The sequence below is a fragment of the Pleuronectes platessa genome, chromosome 2 (genome assembly GCF_947347685.1).
Source record: "Pleuronectes platessa chromosome 2, fPlePla1.1, whole genome shotgun sequence".
NCBI classification, from domain to species: domain Eukaryota; kingdom Metazoa; phylum Chordata; class Actinopteri; order Pleuronectiformes; family Pleuronectidae; genus Pleuronectes; species Pleuronectes platessa.
Genome location: NC_070627.1, coordinates 8,058,400 through 8,077,155, shown reverse-complemented (window position 1 = coordinate 8,077,155; position 18,756 = coordinate 8,058,400). Strand labels below are relative to the sequence as shown.

The 18,756-nt window shown below is 39.8% G+C and overlaps 2 protein-coding genes across 2 annotated transcripts; one reads left to right on the top strand and one right to left on the bottom strand.

Moving 5' to 3' along the window:
* Window positions 1-678: 678 nt before the first annotated feature.
* itcha (itchy E3 ubiquitin protein ligase a) lies at window positions 679-14,693 on the bottom strand. Its single transcript, XM_053431479.1, has 24 exons — window positions 14,555-14,693; window positions 13,454-13,524; window positions 12,626-12,767; window positions 12,045-12,169; window positions 11,074-11,205; window positions 10,566-10,614; window positions 10,215-10,393; window positions 9,755-9,983; window positions 9,105-9,200; window positions 8,704-8,878; window positions 8,373-8,442; window positions 8,167-8,251; window positions 7,056-7,184; window positions 6,662-6,734; window positions 6,109-6,180; window positions 5,914-6,002; window positions 5,528-5,687; window positions 5,271-5,404; window positions 4,919-5,059; window positions 4,661-4,781; window positions 4,447-4,551; window positions 4,059-4,155; window positions 3,888-3,960; window positions 679-3,357 (listed from the first exon to the last, which is right to left on the bottom strand). Exons 2-24 carry the CDS (start codon window positions 13,476-13,478, stop codon window positions 3,258-3,260), a joined length of 2,601 nt encoding a protein of 866 aa, XP_053287454.1. The 5' UTR covers window positions 13,479-13,524; window positions 14,555-14,693; the 3' UTR covers window positions 679-3,257.
* A 706-nt stretch (window positions 14,694-15,399) lies between these two features.
* On the top strand, window positions 15,400-18,727 carry bloc1s1 (biogenesis of lysosomal organelles complex-1, subunit 1). Its single transcript, XM_053441603.1, has 4 exons — window positions 15,400-15,606; window positions 15,713-15,785; window positions 16,849-16,981; window positions 17,662-18,727. Exons 1-4 carry the CDS (start codon window positions 15,546-15,548, stop codon window positions 17,770-17,772), a joined length of 378 nt encoding a protein of 125 aa, XP_053297578.1. The 5' UTR covers window positions 15,400-15,545; the 3' UTR covers window positions 17,773-18,727.
* The last annotated feature ends 29 nt before the right edge of the window (window positions 18,728-18,756 follow it).

Here is an 18,756-nt window from a genome sequence, read left to right as displayed (position 1 = left end):
CTATAATGCTTAAGATCTCGAACTTCACATGTTATGATTTGGCACTTAATACAATCAATATCAACAGTCAATAATTCCCTAACATCTGCTTACCCTTTCTTTTTTATTCATTTGTTTTTTAATGCCATGTATTTGTCAAATTACTTTGTTTAGATAAGTGCTAAACAAATTAAGTTATTATCAGTGCCCTGAATATTTCAACACAATATCATTAGAAATCACAAGTCATAATTAAAAAATATTTATTAAGCATACAGTCATCTTTGAGTTCACTTTGGGAAAGTTATCAGAGTGAAAATATTCTATATGAATAGAATGGGAGGAAGAGATGGTTTATGTCTTAGGAAGAGTTTTTGCTTTGATGATCATTTCTGGTGGTCCCGACTGGAGCGGCTGATGTAAATCCCAGTACAAGTGGAGTAATTAAGGATTTATACATGAAGTTGTATTCATTCTTTCATGGAGACCAACAGGCAAGTGCAGAGTATTGTTGTCATTTCCTTTTTCCAAATGGTGGGAAAGCTTATTTTATTCATGTTGCAAGAGAACAATTTGAAAAAAAGCTGTTGCCTTGTGTTTATTTAGACGAAATATTCAAACAATAGTATTTAAATTGCATGTAATAAAGTCAACTAAGGTGGCAAAATTTAACATAATTAGTACACAGGACAAGTCACCTACAGGAGCCCAGTGTTAATATCATTTTATTACAGTTTTTTTCCTCAATCAATCCAGTTCATTGTCACATGAAACCCATTCTCCAAATAAATAGTATTCCACCACTGACCTTCACTTATCAAAACAAAGCTTCAGCTTCGAAAGAAAAGAAAAACTATCAACATGATTTACAATGTAATCGTCACAACTAAAAACACCATTTTGCATATTTCTATACATTTAACTGCCAAATGGTGGGAAACACAGCAGTGATTAAAACAGTGAAGTGGTTAATTCAGCCAGTTTTGAAAGTCAAGGTGCTACGTCACTAGTTGGAATCTGTCAACAGGTTCAACATTTTTAATTACAGATTCTTTTTAAAGATAATAATCTCGTTATAAGCCGGGACCCTGGTAGCCACATACGGAGTTTGTAGGTGTGTTTGAATATTGAAACGCCGCCAGTGAACGAATCAGGCGGTTTGATGTGACTCATCTGACGCGATTTACTTTTAAGCCGAAACTGTTTTTTCCTGAGGGTCAGAACACCTGCCAGTTCAATGATGGGAGAGATTTAATCAGTATAAGAACAACCAGCATATTTTCTATCAGCCTCATGAAAAGAAATGGTAGGAAAAAAAAAAAAAAAATCCTTTTGCATTTAGCTGGAAACTGAAGGGAAGCTGCTGAAATTAAAATTGTATCAGTGAATTTTCAGAGATGTGGGATACATATAGAAATGTCGTCATGTAAGGATGCACCACGCCACCTATACACAATACAGAGCGGTTTACTAGCGTTTAAAAAAATATCACATTACAATTCATTAATTTGGCTCCGTTCATATTACCCAACAAGACCTATGAATACACAGTAGGGACACAAGTTAATATCGTGATAGGCCCGTAAGAAAATCTTTCAAATCCACAGTGATGAAGCAGGTCAAGAAATTTGAACACCTGATTATTTTAAAAGTGCCTTAAAAGAGCAAATCAGTATTTAAAAAAATAACAGAAACTTAGTGGGTAAAATACAACCAATATTAAATATGTTATAATTCAGAGGATGTAAATAACTCGATGACTTACAAGTCAAATGGTTCACATAAAATGAATGGGGGGAAAAAAACCTTTGGTTGATCGATTCCATAGATGTTCAATCAAAATCAAACTCCTGAAACTAAAAGAAAACTTTGTGGTTTGACATTAGTGGAGCAATTTTGGGGGAAAAAAGACACATAAAATGATCTATCTCTGTACAAATCTTAATACCGCACACCCTATAAAACTAGGGATTATAACTATTATATTAATTCAAATCCTACTGATCAGTTTAAGCCTGCAACTCAAGGGGGTCCGCTGCTTGTGTCAACTTTATGCAAGGATATTTACAAAAACTGCTTTAGTCCCTTCAGGAGTGCAAGTTTCTGTGTCTGAATCAGTGATCTATGATGATGCTTAGTTCAGGATAACTACCAGAGACCTGGCTACCATTCCGTGGGTGCATGTCGTTATTTATTTGTCCTAACGCTCCCACATCATCAGTACCAGCTCGGAACTATCCAGAGACTCCCGCACTCATAAAGGGAGTTTCTATTATGGTCAAACAGGCTGATGTAATAACACAGCACAGATTCAGGGAAGGCAAAGTTCATAGAAGCAAATCGCATCCGTAGTAGTTTCACCATATTTCATATTGGGAATTATATTTCAATATTGTTATTAAAATGATGAAACAAATCACTTTTTGGCTCTATAACTGGCAAACGTTTTCTACAAAACTATTGCACATTAAAATACAACCTTTAAGAACAATCACAAAGGTCTTACTGCTCAGCTACGTTCAAAGTTTGATCTCATTATCATTAAGTTAACAAATTAAACCTGTAAAATAATTCTTACAGATAGCATGATTATAATTATAAAAGATGTTAAAATAAATTTCACATGTGCTATGGGTCAGTCCAATCACGTGGAGCAAAATCATCCGTCCATCCTTTGAAAAAGGAAAAATTAAAACCAGAGTCTGACAGATCCAAAACCATATATGTGCCTTTTACGTCGCTTTGAGATATGAAGCTTTTTATTTTCAAGTCAAAACACACAAGTATGGTTCTTTGCTCTGAAATGTTTTGTTCTGCATAGACCCCGAAAAGGCGGCTGCTAAGAAGTGACTACTGCAGAGATTCACGGGTAGCACATGTAGAAACTGCACTTGCGTAATGCGCAGCGAGTGCAGACACGACAGAGCGAGAAAGGCGTCTCTTCTCTTCCACCGCCTGATGATGGGCTGAACAGGGATGAGTAAGATCCTCTGGATTAGGGAGCAACTGATGCGTGAGAAGTGAAACAGGGTGAGAAGGATTCACTTTAGGTCATGTGTGATGCAAACTCAAGTGAAACTGTCTCACCGAACAGCTCAGAATCAGCTGTGGCTGCATGTGGCAATGTGGATGTAAATAAAAAACTTGTTACATCCATCTACCAGTTATCAGCAGCTCCTGGCTGCAGGCGATATCTGTTGGAGAGTGCTCTCGTCTGAAATGGCTCCTCCAGACCCTCTGCTCCTCCCGCCCTTCCTGCAGCTCCTGCTCTTATTGCATCACTCCTGTCCAAAGCCTTCAGTCTCTTCTATGGCGAACATGAGTTTCTCCTTCATCTGCTCGTAGCTCTTATAAGGAGGGAGGTCCAGACGATTAAAGCTACATGGAGAAATGAGAGAGAAACCTTATCTTTGAATCAAGGTGTAACCTCTAATCATAAAACAAAAACAATGTAATGATAATCAATATAAATAAATGCCATGTTGAGTTTTATTAACATTTTTAAACAAAGATCATACTTCACATAAAGTTTATTACCCTTATAATTGGTTTAAACAAACATTATCTGATGATCAAAAAGGCTTCGACCTTTCTCCCCGTTTAATGTTGTCACAATAAAATTACCTGGTTACTAAACCTGCTGAAATTGCTGCATTAATTATGTATGATGCTTCATAAAGACATTCACTAACCAAACACTGTAACTGTTCTAAATTGGGATTGAAAAACTGCATTCTTACATGCTACAACTTCAAATACCTAATTAAAGATCAACAACAAAGGAGGGCTTGAGAGTGAGTTGAATGAGAAATGACTCAGAGGGTTTGGTCATCAGGTCTGTTTGGATCAGGTGTTTCACCCAACACGAGAAGTAGAAGGACGTGTGTGGCAGCAGGCGCAGGTCTTACCATGTGTGGCTTCGTGGAAGCCAGTTGTCTTTGCCCACTTTCTCAATGCAGAACTTTTGGGGACCGTTGCTTCCTGTATAAATTAATAATCATAAAGACAATTAAATAACATACTGTACAATCTGTGTGTGTGTCTGTAAGTGTGTGTGTGTGTGTTTGTATTTTGGTTACCCAGCAGGTCAGAGAAGCCACCAACAGGAAGGCGGCAGGTTCCTGTGACAAACTGCAGCAGTCTCATCCTCTTCTCATTGTCCATCTCCTTCACAAACTGTCAACAGATTATTCGATGTTTGTAGCACTTAATAAATTCACGATGACACATTAATTAAAAAAAATAATCTATAATACTCAATCATGTTCTTTCTTTATTTTTAATCCAAATATTTGTACATTTGTGGAGTCACTGGAGATTGACAGTCAATGTTTTAGTCATGGCTGTTACGAAATCCCCAAACTACTATTATGAGAAGGGATGAATCTGTATCAGAAATGGATCTTACAGTTTGATTTGAACATTCCAGTGTGAGTCTGTGCAACAGGACATAAAGTCTGTACCAACCTGCCAGAACCAGAGGATCTGCTTGCTGCTTCGGGCATAGTGCCTGTAGATTGTGCTTCGCTGCCAGTCCACCAGGTCGATCTCCTGCATTCCACACAGCATCACCTACAGGCAAGAGGGAAGCAACGTCTTTATTGTATTAAAGTGTTTTTTTCAAAGGACCCAAGTAGCCCAAATACTTTCCAGTTTTAATAAAGGTTGGATAGAATAGTACCTCCAACTCTTTAGCATCAAAGTACTGAAGATATTGCTGGGGCAGGACTTCATTGAAGCCCTCAAAGAACGCCTGAGTCTGCTCCTCCACACCTCTGGACAGCCGCCACTCTGCCACCAACCTGAAGACAAAGATATGAAGATTAACACAATAAACTCACACAGAGCGAAGAAGAACTGTGACTGCACTAGAAAGAGTGAATGTAACCGAGCAGGAAGGAGACAGATGGTGGGTGAGAGCAGAAGGACGCAGCCGTACCTGATATATTCCTCCTTGTTTTCTTCTGTTACTTGGATGTTTCCTCCATCTGGTTTCAGCTCATGTGTGGTCACCTCACCCAGGATCTCCTTGTCGACTGAGAAGAACATCTCCAGAGCACACTCCTCTATGTTATTATCCCTGCAGGCCAGAGAGACGTCATCAGTATTAGCAAGTTAAAAATGGAATATATCTTGATCTGTACATTTAATATAAGGTATAAAGTAGCCTACATCACAGCAGATCACCAACGAGCCAGTTTGGCCTGAACTTATGTCCAACCATTATGCACATGGCCTTACGCTACCCCCTCCACTAACTTGCACATTACAGTTTGCTTCCCCAGACCTACTTGATCCATATGAGGGAGTTGTAAAACTCTGGATCTATGGACTCGAGATCTTTGAGAGCAAGGGCTTTGTTCAGGATGCGCTTGTAGAAGGGCAGAGAGAAGCCTGTGTCGATGAACTTGCCGTGGAACAAGGCCTTAAAAAGGAAAACAAATGAGTGATGAGATGTTTTTCATTGGAAAGATCAATCATGTCATTATCACCTTGTGACTAAATATTGACGTGCACTCGGGAGTATATTGCCTAATAGTGCATTTACCATGGCAATGAAGCGTCCTATGAACTTGAAGTACTTCAGGTGATCAGGGTTGATGTAAGAGGCCGGGTTGATCTGCAGACAGTAGTTGTCCTTGCCGGCATACTCAAACAAACAGTACATGGGGTTCAGAACCTCATGAGACAGCAAGAAAAACCATTCCCTGAAAAAGATAGAACCGCAGAGGAAGAAAAGAAGTTTGGGTGAGGTGGTTTGAAAATCTTGCAGATCATGATAGATACCATCACAAGATGTTACGCTGCGATTACAACAGCTTTAATGTTTTGTGAGGTAAGGGTGGCTTCCTAAGAAGTCACACATGATGACAAAACACACCTAATGAGTCACACCATCAAATGGAACTCAAGACAAAATTCAGTGGAACTCACCTCGCCACACCACCATAGTCCAAGCCCTCCTCTCCGGGGAAAATGATCCAGAGTCTCCGCCTCAGATCTTGAGGGTGGAAGCTCATGATCTGTGAAAGCAGAGAGAGGATTTAAACAGTTCCACACCAGGAGCTGACAGGAAAGTGATGTGAAACAGGAAAACAGAGGTAGGGGACGGTTTGTTCAGATCATCACCTGTTGAAAGGAATCCTCAAACAAGGTTTTCCTGCTGACGGTAATCTTGATGTGCTGAGCCATTGACATTTGCTAAAAGGGAATGAAAACATGAAATATATATAAATACTTACATTTTAGATAACGTGTAGACTTTGTGAACCAGCAAACTGGTTAGGTACATTAACTTATCTCATATTCAAGAACTAGGGGATAAATAGTATACATCATATCGATACATATAAATTATAGTAAACAACAGTGTACATTTTGCTGAGCAACAGCTACCTCTGCAGCAAACTAGTTTCTAGTAACTTCTAGTCTTTTTTAAACTGATCAACAGCTCAGCATTTGCAGTTATGTATCACAACAACAGTCATTCAGGGTGCAAGGTGGATATGAAAGAGGCACCATTCTCCTTACTGAAGTTAGCATATCATCAGAAAGATTTAAAGCTATTCTACTAAGGTACGTTTTCAACATTTTCAACTTATGTAAGTTGTTTAAAGTTATTTTCAGAACCAACAACTTTATCATGAGAGATGAAGGATGTAAGCAGCAGTGTTGCACGTACCTGACACCAGAACCTGAAGTATTGCACTTTGGCTTTAAAGTCCCTGACATAGGTTATCTGTGGCCCATTCTCACTGTGGAAAAGATCAGAGGGAAACTCATCAGAAAAACAGGGGTTGATGCACAGAGGCCTCTGCTAAGACTTTTTCAGGTTTACACTGACCACAAATGATCATCATGAGGATCAGCTGACATAACACTAATCGAATTTAAATGCATTTAAACATGAACTAATACAAATCTTTATCTACTCTTGTTTAATTATTTACCCTGTGTAATGCAGACCATGGTGAATATCTCAATTACATAATTTTAATGACTATAGGACTTAAGCTTATTTATATAAAGATACACAGAGAAAACAGCTGTGAGACAGTTTACACCAGATAACTTACAGTGAAGATTTCCCCGTACGAGGATCAATGTAGGTTGTGGTTCGTCTGTTGTGATCCACAAAGTACGGAATGCCATCCACAGTGAACCTCATCTCCCAAGCCTCTGGCAGAGGTTTATCATTCAGCAGCCTGAACAATACAAGATGGAATAAACATAAAACCAACTGTGTGACATTACAAGTGACCCTTTGGGAAATGAATACAAATGAAAGTGTCCTAGTAAACAAGACAAATACTACACAAGTTAGTAAGACCAAAAATATCTTCACATTGGAATAATAGTTTGCTATATATACAATATTATCTGTTCCTTAAAACAAATACCTTGGGGTTTTTTCAATATATATTTTATTCAATATAATTTAAAATCTTTTACTAATACCTAAATTTCCATTTGAAAACAGAATCCAGAAAATATAATCCTCAGATTTACACCTTATTTGAATGAATATAAACTAAGAAAGATTTAAAAAAGATGCCCTTAAGATATTTAAAAGCAAGCATTACTTTCTATAACGTAGCACTCATTGTCTGGTAAAGTAAACAGTGTTTAGTCAGAGGCTCCTTACTTTTTGCACCATTAACTTCCTCCTTTATAGCAGTTTATTAATGATTCATTGTAGGAACAGTTTAGAGAAATTAACACGATGATTAACAGCAGTAATTTTTTTAGAAAACGCTTGTTGTCATCTTCAACCTTCAACATTGTGTATCTTCATAACTGCTAAATTACTTGAACGTGTTTGTGCCCAACTACTGGACATTGTTAACAGGTCTTTAGTCTCCCATTCATCTGGTTGCTTGCTATATTCTCATTTGGCCAAATTCTCATGGTCGAAAAAAAAAATAACTGAGTAGAGTAGATGCAATATCTGTCACTTAGAACACTGGACCAGTTAAAACAGATTCTCTTCTCTGAGCTGCATCATGAACACAGACGCCGAGTTGGTGACAGATTAGCGCCTCTCACAGGCAATGAGGCAAAAGTGCAGTTTAGGTATTTATCCTTATTGGAAATATTACATAACACTTAAACGGTAGAATCATTTTTCATCAGTGTGTCATTGTCAAGATGCACACACACACACACATTAAAAACACACACGCTCACCCTTGCCTCCTGGGATCCTCCCACTGTGTCATCCGAGTTGTATGATGAACAAAATACACTCTGCCATTGGTGTCCGTTCTCTTTTCTGACATGAAAAAGTAACATATTTTCTTCAGTATTCATTTACTTTAAAACATATCTACTAAAACATCCTTTGTTACATTTCAGTGACAACACCTAAATGTGTAATACTCAGTGATATTTACCCCAACCGTGTGGCAGAGGTCCCAGTGGGTCAAACTCTTTATTGGCTGTATTTGCCAACTGCTCTTGGAGCTGAACAAGAAAGAAAATGTGACACATGTTGATTAGGACGAAACGAAGCAACTGCATTTACCAATTTGTATGGCCGTAGTGTTATTTTAATAGGACCCCGAGAGGATATGTGGTGGATAACCACACTCTTTGTAATGGTTGTAAATCTGTGTGGATAAAACTAAATTCTCAAATAATCACAGAATCTTCTTAATGAAAAAAACGTGAACAAATGTTTCAAATCCTCATACCGTGTTTGATTAAGATTGTGACTGTTCTCACCCCATAAATGAACCTCTGGTTAAACTGCTGCATGGCTCCCTGCAGCTGGCTGCGCTGGTTCTGCCACTCCTCATAGTTACGCACTGACTCCTGTGTGGGACGTTGCCACGTTGTGGTTCTGGTTATGTGGTCGACGTAGTACACTCTACCCATCGGGTCCACCCTGCGCTCCCACCTACAGGAAAAGGAGAACAAAAAGAAGTCAGAGCTGAGAATGTTGACCAAATGCACCAACCTGATACAGAAATACATTCTGTTCAAGAACTGCGACTACATCACAGACACTAATTCTAATGTTAAGAAATGTTAAAAATGTCTGTAGATTTTTTCATTGTAATATGTCTACACACTTAAACAGCAACATTCACATTAGTATTGATGGTATGAAAGATAGGTTGTACCCTGAAGGCAGAGGGTCAGGTCTCTCCCAGGTTGTCCTCTTCTCAATGTGATCCACATAGTACATTCGACCGTTTTGGTCCACCCTTTGCTCCCACCTCCACGAATCCAAACAAAACAAAACAGACCCAAATTGAAAATAAACAGGTTTAGAAAGGAAACCAAGAGCAAAAACAAATAGTCTCTAACTGAACAGGAAAATAGGACTTAACATTTCCTACCATGCTCTACCTTTTATTTAATTGTGTTGCAAATCTCTCAATTTAAGGTGTTATTTTTATCATTTGGTTAAGACTTTATGTTCTTGACTTGACACAGATGCAGGCAGGGAATTTGCATCAACTCAACACAAACAAATATGGAGGAGTGTGAATGTCACTTAGAACTTGCTAACTCTGAAAGGGAGAGGGACATATACCTAAAGGTGTGGCTACTTCTGTCACTTGGATGTGGTTATGGTGTGAAAAGGATGACAGATCATTAAACCATGCTGGCCCACAGATCAATAAACCATAATTTGCTGGTCCCAACAACAAACTAAAACCACTAACCTCTTTTACCACATACGCAAGAATCATAAAACCATAAAGGGTGTCTACTGATTGAACAGCCCTATCCATTCATCCTGAAAAACAAGCAAGTGTCTCTTTACCCTGGTGCCAAGGGACCATTGCTGATGGGTGTGACTCTTGGAGTTGCAGCAGCCACGGCAGCTGGCACTGTAGCCTCTGGTTTGGGACCAGATGCTGTTGGTGGGGAACTTGCAGTCGCTGCCCCCGAGTCATCCTGCTGATCTGAACCTACACTGGCAGACACCTGAGAGGAGCCATCCGAGGGTGGGGCTTCACTCAGCTCACTGGGGGAGGAACTGCTAGAAGAGGCTGTGGAGAGGAGCAGGGTCAAGGGCAGAGGAGAGAACAAGTAAGTGTATGAATTAATGTGTTTCTTCTCTGATTGCAGGATTTACACAATTTGTTTCTGCATACAAAAGATGATCCAGAGTATGTGAGAAAGTGAAAAGAATGCTATGTTGTATAACTAGAATGTTAAATGAATGAGGCAATAAATTGGAAAGTCCCTAATGTCTCTTTGATATCTCATGCGTTTCCTACTTGGTGAGGCTGCAGGTCTGCGAGGCGTTGGAGGAGGAGGTCGGTTTGGTCGGGGAGGACGCGAGCCAGTGGAGCCCCCTGGTGACCGCGGTGGAGAAGCAGTTCCATTAACAGCCTGACCATTTGGTACTATTACCCAGTCCTCAGAGCCACTGGAGGGGGACGTGTCTCTGCTTGACCTGGAGATCAAAATGCAACTATTACCACTTATGTCAATCTAAAGGCAGAGTATGTTTTTTAACCAAAGGTTAAATGAGATTCATGACTCGTATGCTTTTCTATTACCAAACCACTAAACCAAAGATATGCACAAACAACCATGTATGATCTAGAAGTAAAAGTCTATTAAACCTGTTTCCAGTGTCTCCATTTTGTCTCGCAGTTCCATTTTGAACAGCAGCTGGAATGACATTGAAAAAGAAAGCCACTGAAATGTATGCAAACAATGCTACATATCGCACCTCTGATTACATAGCATGAGTATGTCATCTAAACTCACAAACTGGGATGGCAACATGCCTTCTGTTTAGGTTCAGTGTGCACAAGCAAAAACTGCATGACTAGAGGTCTTCTAAATGGCCATATAACTAGAAAAACTAGCACTAACTATAGAAGCCATGGCCAGAACAGAAAGCTACACAGCACACCATCAAACTCAGAAGATTTACATTCACCCATTTAATAGGATCAACAGTTTATTATTAATAAAATGTTTTAGTTTTTATTTCAGCTGAAGTTGATGACTGTGAAACTGATTACAAATGAAAAAGGAAAAAGCTTGCAGTCGATTTATAAATTAAATGATTTTGGATTGTAACTGTGGTCGACCTCGTGTTTACCTCTGTATGAGTTTTCTTACCATGTTCTGTCTCTGCTTGGGCCAAGGTTTCAGCATCCACCTGCATGCCGTCCAGACAGACCGACAGGTCACCTACGACATCCTTGGGGTCCCTGTCGGAGTAGAGCTGCAGTGTCTGCACCACCTCGCACACTGGGATAGGGACGACATGTTGAACACATGAACTCATCACTCAGTAGCAGAAGAAACGCAATAAAAACACTTTCTAGGGATGCACTGAACTAGACACAATGTCCCATGTATTCATGCACTTCCTCCTGACACTATGTTCGGCCCTCAGGGAGTATGGGACTTTAAAGATGGCAGTATCTGTCAGCTCAAAGCACTTTAAATCACATGACGCAATGGGGTCAATATGGACAAGACTTGTGTCACATGTTTGTGGGTGCTGACCAGATCTCAAGGGGAGCCATTTTAGTGAGTTATAAACACAGTCGGAGCACAGAGGATGTCATTAACTTAGGTGAGGCCTCTATCTCAGTTAAGGTTGTTGCGCTTACCAAAGCCCAATAAAGCATTCCCATAACAAATACCAGCTCATATGCACTCTTACATATTACATGTCCGAAATGTGCACAAAATCTGTCAAATATAACATGCTGCTGATAGACAAGGACGCACAAAACAAATATTGAAGGTGAGATTACAAGGGATCTAACTTGTTATCATCCTGAAATATATAAGCCTGCAGTGGGAGCTCTTTCCTGATGATCTCATAATGTTCTATGGGAATCAACCTCCCCCGGAGCCTGGAACTCATAATGCCATACTCTACTTCTTCAGCAATATTTCTCGTTCTAGTAAATACAAACAAAGCACAATATGTCCAGAGAGCAGAATAAGATCCTAGTTGTTGAGTGTCAAAAAGTGTAAATGTTAGTGAAAAGTTTAAAATATATTTAAATGACTTTCAGAAAGAAAACAAATGAAGATACAATTTGAACAGCCAATAGAAAGTAGTGTGAACTCACATTTCATTTCATTACTCCTGAGGGACTCAAGGATTTCCAGTGTGGCCATCCCCAGCAGGATATCAGCCTTCAGTGTCTGGTGGCTCCAAACACGGAAGATCAGTTTGCTGACCGGAGTCACAATTCTGTAGAAAAGTGAGAAGATGAAATGGGTTTGCAGCCGAGAACCAGATTAAGGATGAACTACACAACTGCTCGTTGTCAAATAGCTTTGTTGAAATCAATCTGAGGAAGGTCCAAGGGAAAGGGCTAAAACTTATTCTTTATATTTGAATTTTTTATCATTGCAATGGAATATCTTTTCAGTGGAACCATTAAAACAATTTCAACAATCACAGGTAGGAACAGACAAAATGTAAGATATAAAGATAGTGAAGTGATTTACTTAACACTTAATAAATTATGTGCAATATTTTACTTGCAAAGCAGAATTATAACTGTGTAGATAATTATTTTTATTTTAATGGACATATATCCGATATTGGTAATTTAAATGTTGTATTAACCATTAACATTTCTATTATGGTCTATGAGCCATTTGTTGAACTGCTTCTGATCAGAATGCCGAGAGTCTAACTTACACTGTGAGAGCCTGCTTCCATTTGGGACTGTGCGTGTTGTTGACCTTCTCTGTCTTCTTTGACTGGCCGTCCACAGCTACCTCAACATAAGGACTGGGGCCGAACCAGTTCTTTTTGTTTTCCTTCAGCCTGGCTGAAAGCACTAGAAAGAAAACAGCAGCATGTATTAAAACTGAACTTTTTACTCTTTATGAAGTTAGGATTCTGTGAAGGACTGTTGTATATGTTGCTTTAAAAAGATCCTCCAACCAGCTAAATCCATTTATGTATAAGTATATACAAATCACTACTTCCTGTGACCCCCACTGAACACAACAACAGTCAGTGACATATCTCTGAAACTGCTTTTTAATACAAAATCGCAACCAACTTTGGCAGCGACTATTAAAGGGCAATGATTAACTGCCAAGAAAGTTTGTCTGACATTCAGTCCAAAAGATCATGTCCGTAGCTGCTTTTGATTTGCTTGTTGTTAACACACAAACCGTTGTCAACAGAAAGTAACAACAAATCATTCGCTCTCTAAAGCAAACACACTAGCGGAATGAAAGGTGGGTGCAGGTTATAATGATAATTGTTGCTACACATCCCAGTGACGCACTCAGACAGGCCCGACAAAGACACTCCCCTGCACTGCACAGCTCCAGAGAGTCACCCACACATCCCTCTCCACTGTTAGTGACTGATCTGGGACTGGCATGCAGCCCACACATCTACCTTTGCCCCAACACTAACCGCAACCTGCAGATTTACAAAACATAAATCGGACGACCCTCACCACTGCAACTTTATCACAATTTTACAGCTCTTACAATAAAAACAACTTACCCGTGACTTGCAGTTGGGACTTCATGGTTCATCCATATCACTGCAGCCTTGTTCGGCTGCACCTGCGACAACTACAACCAAGGAGAGTAAATGTTAACAATGGGACACTTCATGCAGGTGAACTATTTAAAGAGTGAGCAGGCGTGTAGGCTGCTCAGGTAAACCATAATAGCCTGGCTTTACATACAATGGCAAATATGGATTAAGAAGTAAATCCAACAAAAACAAAGGGCTGTATTTGCCTTTACAGTGAACTAGTGCCTCTACAGCCTTAAATTGTGAATCCACAATAATATTTCAGCTGAGTTTGCTATCGTGCATGAATTTAACAAACTTATTTTGCACATATTTTTGACATATTTCCCACTAAAAGGCAGCAGGACTTAATTCACTGGCTTTATCTTGCTCTAGAATCACTTGCTGTGAATACGACACCTCTGTTGCCGTGTCTGCTAAACGGAGAAGTGAAATGTTATCGTTCAGACAAACACTGCGACCTCCAGCAGTGATTTGTGTCCCAACTACGTCAAGACACCACCGAGTACCTTCCATAACAGAAAATCCCTTCCGTAACTCGGCCACTTGTAAGCCTCACTAAACCTGCCTCTGTGGAACAGAACAAGTACACAGGTTAGCTCCGGTTCTGCGAGCGGCTCGGGTGGGTTGACAAGGGTGAAGTCAGATTCTGTACAGAGACTCAGAGAATCCACATAAAGTTGAAGAGACGACATGTTCCCCTCGCTGCTACCTGCAACGTGAAGCCAGCTGCCCCATACAACATGTAGCTGTGCGGGTTAGCATCGGGGCTAGCCAGCAGGAGATTAGTCGTAAAGACAACTTCAAACACCACGTTCCACCGCGATATTGTGTCGGTATTATTCACCATAAGGATAATGGGGATGTTTTGAAGTGTGATTTTTTTCAAAGAAAGTGTGAAGTTCCATCAGCTGGAGCAACTTCGCTCGCCGACCGTGAGCCTTAGCATCAAGTGACGTTACTAATGCTAACAGCAGCAGCAGCCCGCTAACTCGTTAGCTCCCGTCGTCCGCTGGAGGAAAATCGTACATTTCTCGTGACAGTGGCCGACGTGACAGCTCGTACCTGGTGTGAGAAGACGACCGGGAGACACGGAGACGTTTCGTTTCGGCGATAACTAGACTGTTGACAGGGAGCCGCCTGCCATCACCAGCGCGGAGTCGTGTTCCGTTAGCTAGCACAGGACCTGCTCTTCCGGTGCAGCGTTTCAAAACAAAGGAATGCAATGCTTTAATACTATGTGTTACTGTGTTAAACTGAACATTACCTATGAACTTTGAAGTATTTATTGATCTCCTGACATTATTGCTCACATTTATAACAGATAGTTTAAGGTCACAACAATAATAACCATCGAAAAAAAACAGAAATGCTAATAATGAACGTATCGCTATATAGAGTTATCACCGATTACAGAGCTAGATTTAGTAATTTTGTAAGACACAACTGTTGTTTTTATTCAGTTATATATTTTAGACACTTTGACTGCGTTTGGAAATGTGCAATATAAATAAAATGTATTATTATTTTATATTTTCTTAGTAGCAGTATTTGTCTTAGTGTTAGATATACCAGTAGATGAATTACTATATATTATTATTCATAGATTATTTGCATTATTAGCAGCATTATTGGAAGTATTAGTATTATAAAGTGTCAGTAAGATTGAAGGGCATTATGGTCACTTGGTCACATCTTTTATTTTGAAGGCTCAAACGGTATGACGTTGGAACTGATACTTACGTCACCAAAGGATAAACTTTTACAATAAAATAATAAAATAAATGTCGCTCAGTTTCACTAAATTCGTATTGTTAGTCTGATTCTAACGCTGTTTTGTCGTTTTGATAAATAACACAACTATGACGACATTACACCGATGATGACGCACGCACGCCACGATTGCTGGACACGCCCACGTGTGACATCGTCTCGCTCGGTCTCGTGACATCGGTCAGCTGTTAGCATCCAGACCCAGTCTCGGGTTTTAAATGTCGTGTTATTCTGTTCAGTACAATAGTAAACTGTTCTGAGATCATCTCCACGGCCGCTGAGGATGTTGTCTCGACTGCTGAAGGAGCACCAGGCCAAGCAGAATGAGCGGAAGGAGCAGCAGGGTGAGAGGCTGCTTAATGTTAGCTCCGATGCTAACGAGGCTAAAAACAAAGCTCTCGGTCGCCTCTGTGTCTGCGTTGACGACTTGTTTTTTGTTTCCCTGCACAGAGAGACGAAGACGTGAAGCCATTACTGCAGCCACCAGCCTGACAGAGGCCATGGTGGACCACCTCAACGTCGGGTAGGGACATTGTGATGGATGCTCGGCTGTGTTGGTGCGGTCATGTGCTCTGAGGGCTGTGAAAGACCCGAGCAAGCTGTACTATGAAAGTTGATTTCTCTCCAAATTCTACAGTAAAACCGTGTTGGCAGTGGAGGTCACAATGAACAAGAGTGAAATTAAATATCTGTGTCACCTCTCAAAATAAGATTCAAAATGAGCAAGTTATGAGCCGTAATAAAACAATGTGCCAACTTTGCCCTTCATATTCAGAAAAAACATTTTTATCATAATCCATTTCATTACACTTGTGATTCTTGCGTGGGAATCAAATCAATCGTCCATAATAAATCTCATTTAACTTTCAGTGTTTGTATTCTGCCCTGTACCCTAAGACCACAAATAGACCACATGGCCACAGTGCTGTGTGGTACCTCACACACAGCCAGTGCTAGTGGTGATGAAGATGAGGATGAGGTTATGGTCATGTTGGGACGGGATATGTAGTAACACTTCAGTTACTCAGTACCCATTTGCTGGCCCAACATGACACAACACAACAGAAGCCATCACTTCATTTGTTATTCATTGGCAGTGGTTGAGTACTACACTCCAGCTTCTGAACCAAGTACATTGGATTTGTACTAAAGAATTATTTTACAGATTTCAGTCAGGCTGACCCATCCAGGTTGCCCCGCCCCCATCACCTCTTTCTGAACCGATAAAATAAAGCAATCTATTTCTGGCAGTATGAAATTATTCCAGTGAATGAGAACACCACAAATAGTACTTCGAGATTGTGAAAGTTGTGATTAAACCAAGACAATCAGCTTAGAGAACCAGAGTCGAGCGCAGAGACCATTGTTGTGTCGCTCCTCTGTGAAAAAGATTATGACCAAAATCCTTTAGTGACTTGAAAAGATTAAAACTTATTTGAATATTGCAGAATAACAAGAGGATAAGTGGACAAATTAATGGCTCCAGCGTATTTAATACATTTCAATCTCAAATGCCACAGTATATATATATAACACAATTATATATGTTAATATATGAACTATACTGCCTCTGTGTTTTACTGTAGGGTTTCCCAGGCATATGTAAACCAACGTAAGCTGGACCATGAGGTGAAGACTCTTCAAGTGCAGGCGAGCCAGTTCTCCAAACAGACTGCTCAGTGGATCGGTATGGTGGAGGGCTTCAATCAGGCCCTTAAGGTAGGACACAACTTTTCAGGAATCTATTTATATAGTATATAACATCTTATGTATACTTTATTAAAAAGGTAAGGTCCCATTCAGATACAATAGCTCTTCTGCCATGGAGTCCTGGTCAAGGTGGGCAGCAAAATTAGGTAAAGCCTTAGTTGTAATTTGTTGCAATATGTAACAATATAGCTTTTTATAAGCATGTAAGTTTGGCAGTCGAATCATCTCCTGAGGTGCAAGTTGGATTCTCTAGTCTAAAGGATATCTACTCCCACATTCCACAAATCATATAGCAACATTAAGAATGACCCGGTCATGCTATAATGAATTCATTGATTCAGCTTTATTATTAAAAAAATCACATACTTCAGATTTAACCATATTCACTGTCTGATCCCCTGGTGCACCTTGTTAAATAAGCATTTTTTATATACAAGGCTTTATCATCTTAACTAAAAGCAGGTACATTTTTAATGAAAGGGCCTTGACACTGAGATCTGAGTGGATTTGACAGGTGGTAAAATTCATCAATGAGTTGATTCCTCTGCTGTTTTTCCAGCTCATGTCATCTTCACATTGATATATTTGAAGCTTGTAGATGTTACAGACTTGTCTGTTGCTGCTCCTGATGATGTGTTCGACTGGTAAATGTAAAAAAGTGTCAACCGTTGTCCTCTTCTTCTGAACAGGAAATTGGTGATGTGGAGAACTGGGCGCGCAGTATTGAGATTGACATGAGGACCATTGCCACAGCTCTGGAGTACGTGCACAAGGGTCCGCTTCAGTCTGCTTCCTCATAAACTACATGGGAAACACTGGGATGATACAGAAATCCACCTGACCCCTGCCACAGAGATGCCAGCAGCAGGGACTCTGCTCGTATGCACTCTCTCTGATTGGGCTAATGCTGAGGATTAGTTTGTGCCGAGCATCACTGCTTCAGTGGGAGCTACAGTATAAACCAGGGCAGCAACACAGTGAGGCTGGAGTTCAAAGATTAGAGAGTAAAATGAAATAGATTTGGAATCTGTGACAAATAACAGGAAATGAATAATTGTGTGGAAAACACTTGAACATTATGGAATTGTTAAGGTTTTGCATGTAACAACTTAGTATTTTCTTTTAGTAAAAGGTTAAAGGGGCGCTGCATCGCCAACTGTTTCATTGTGTGGAGCATAGACTGTAAATAATGATGGACGACGTGTCTCCACTTCCTCCAATTGTAAAAAAAAAGGTGGAGCTAAAATATCTCAGATACATGCTTGTGCTTTTAAAATCGTTTGGAGCTTGAGTCTCTTCAGTAGAGATCATTGAATGGATCTCTTGAACAATCATGACTCAGTGTCAGCTGTCAATCATGACCTTTCACCCTGTTGTTATAGCATCAAATGAAAAATTTAAAATCAAGCTTATTTAAAACATGAGCACTTGAACATACATCAGTGTGTTGAGAACTACTTAACATGACTGCATATGGAGGAGGTTGGGTTTATTATCATGCATCCGGCCACCAGGGGGCCATCAAGGGGACTTGGCTACAATTTGGAGAGCTGACATTTCGTCCATATTTATATACAGTCTACAGTCTGTTGTATCTCCGCAAAGCATTTAGTAAGAAAGGCCTTGTTGCATCTCCTGATACCTAATGTATGTCTATTTTAATTTATTTTACATCGGTGTATATTGATGACTGCTTAACATTTAGTTACCATTTGGTGATCGCACATTTTATTTTTAATAAAAGTTGAGAAAGATGTTGGTGTTTCTTTTCTTTTGAAACAAAA

Bases quoted from the DNA above. Each gene is read 5' to 3' on its own strand.
- itcha (XM_053431479.1), bottom strand. From the start codon at position 13,478: ATGAAGTCCCAACTGCAAGTCACGG. The intron at 9,201-9,754 runs GTAAAGAGACAC...GGATTCGTGGAG, and splicing joins AATGGTCCCTTGGCACCAGG to GTGGGAGCAAAGGGTGGACC. The intron at 8,443-8,703 runs GTGAGAACAGTC...TTTCTTGTTCAG, and splicing joins ACCAGAGGTTCATTTATGGG to CTCCAAGAGCAGTTGGCAAA.
- bloc1s1 (XM_053441603.1), top strand. From the start codon at position 15,546: ATGTTGTCTCGACTGCTGAAGGAGCACCAGGCCAAGCAGAATGAGCGG. The intron at 15,607-15,712 runs GTGAGAGGCTGC...TTCCCTGCACAG, and splicing joins TGAGCGGAAGGAGCAGCAGG to AGAGACGAAGACGTGAAGCC. The intron at 15,786-16,848 runs GTAGGGACATTG...GTTTTACTGTAG, and splicing joins GTGGACCACCTCAACGTCGG to GGTTTCCCAGGCATATGTAA.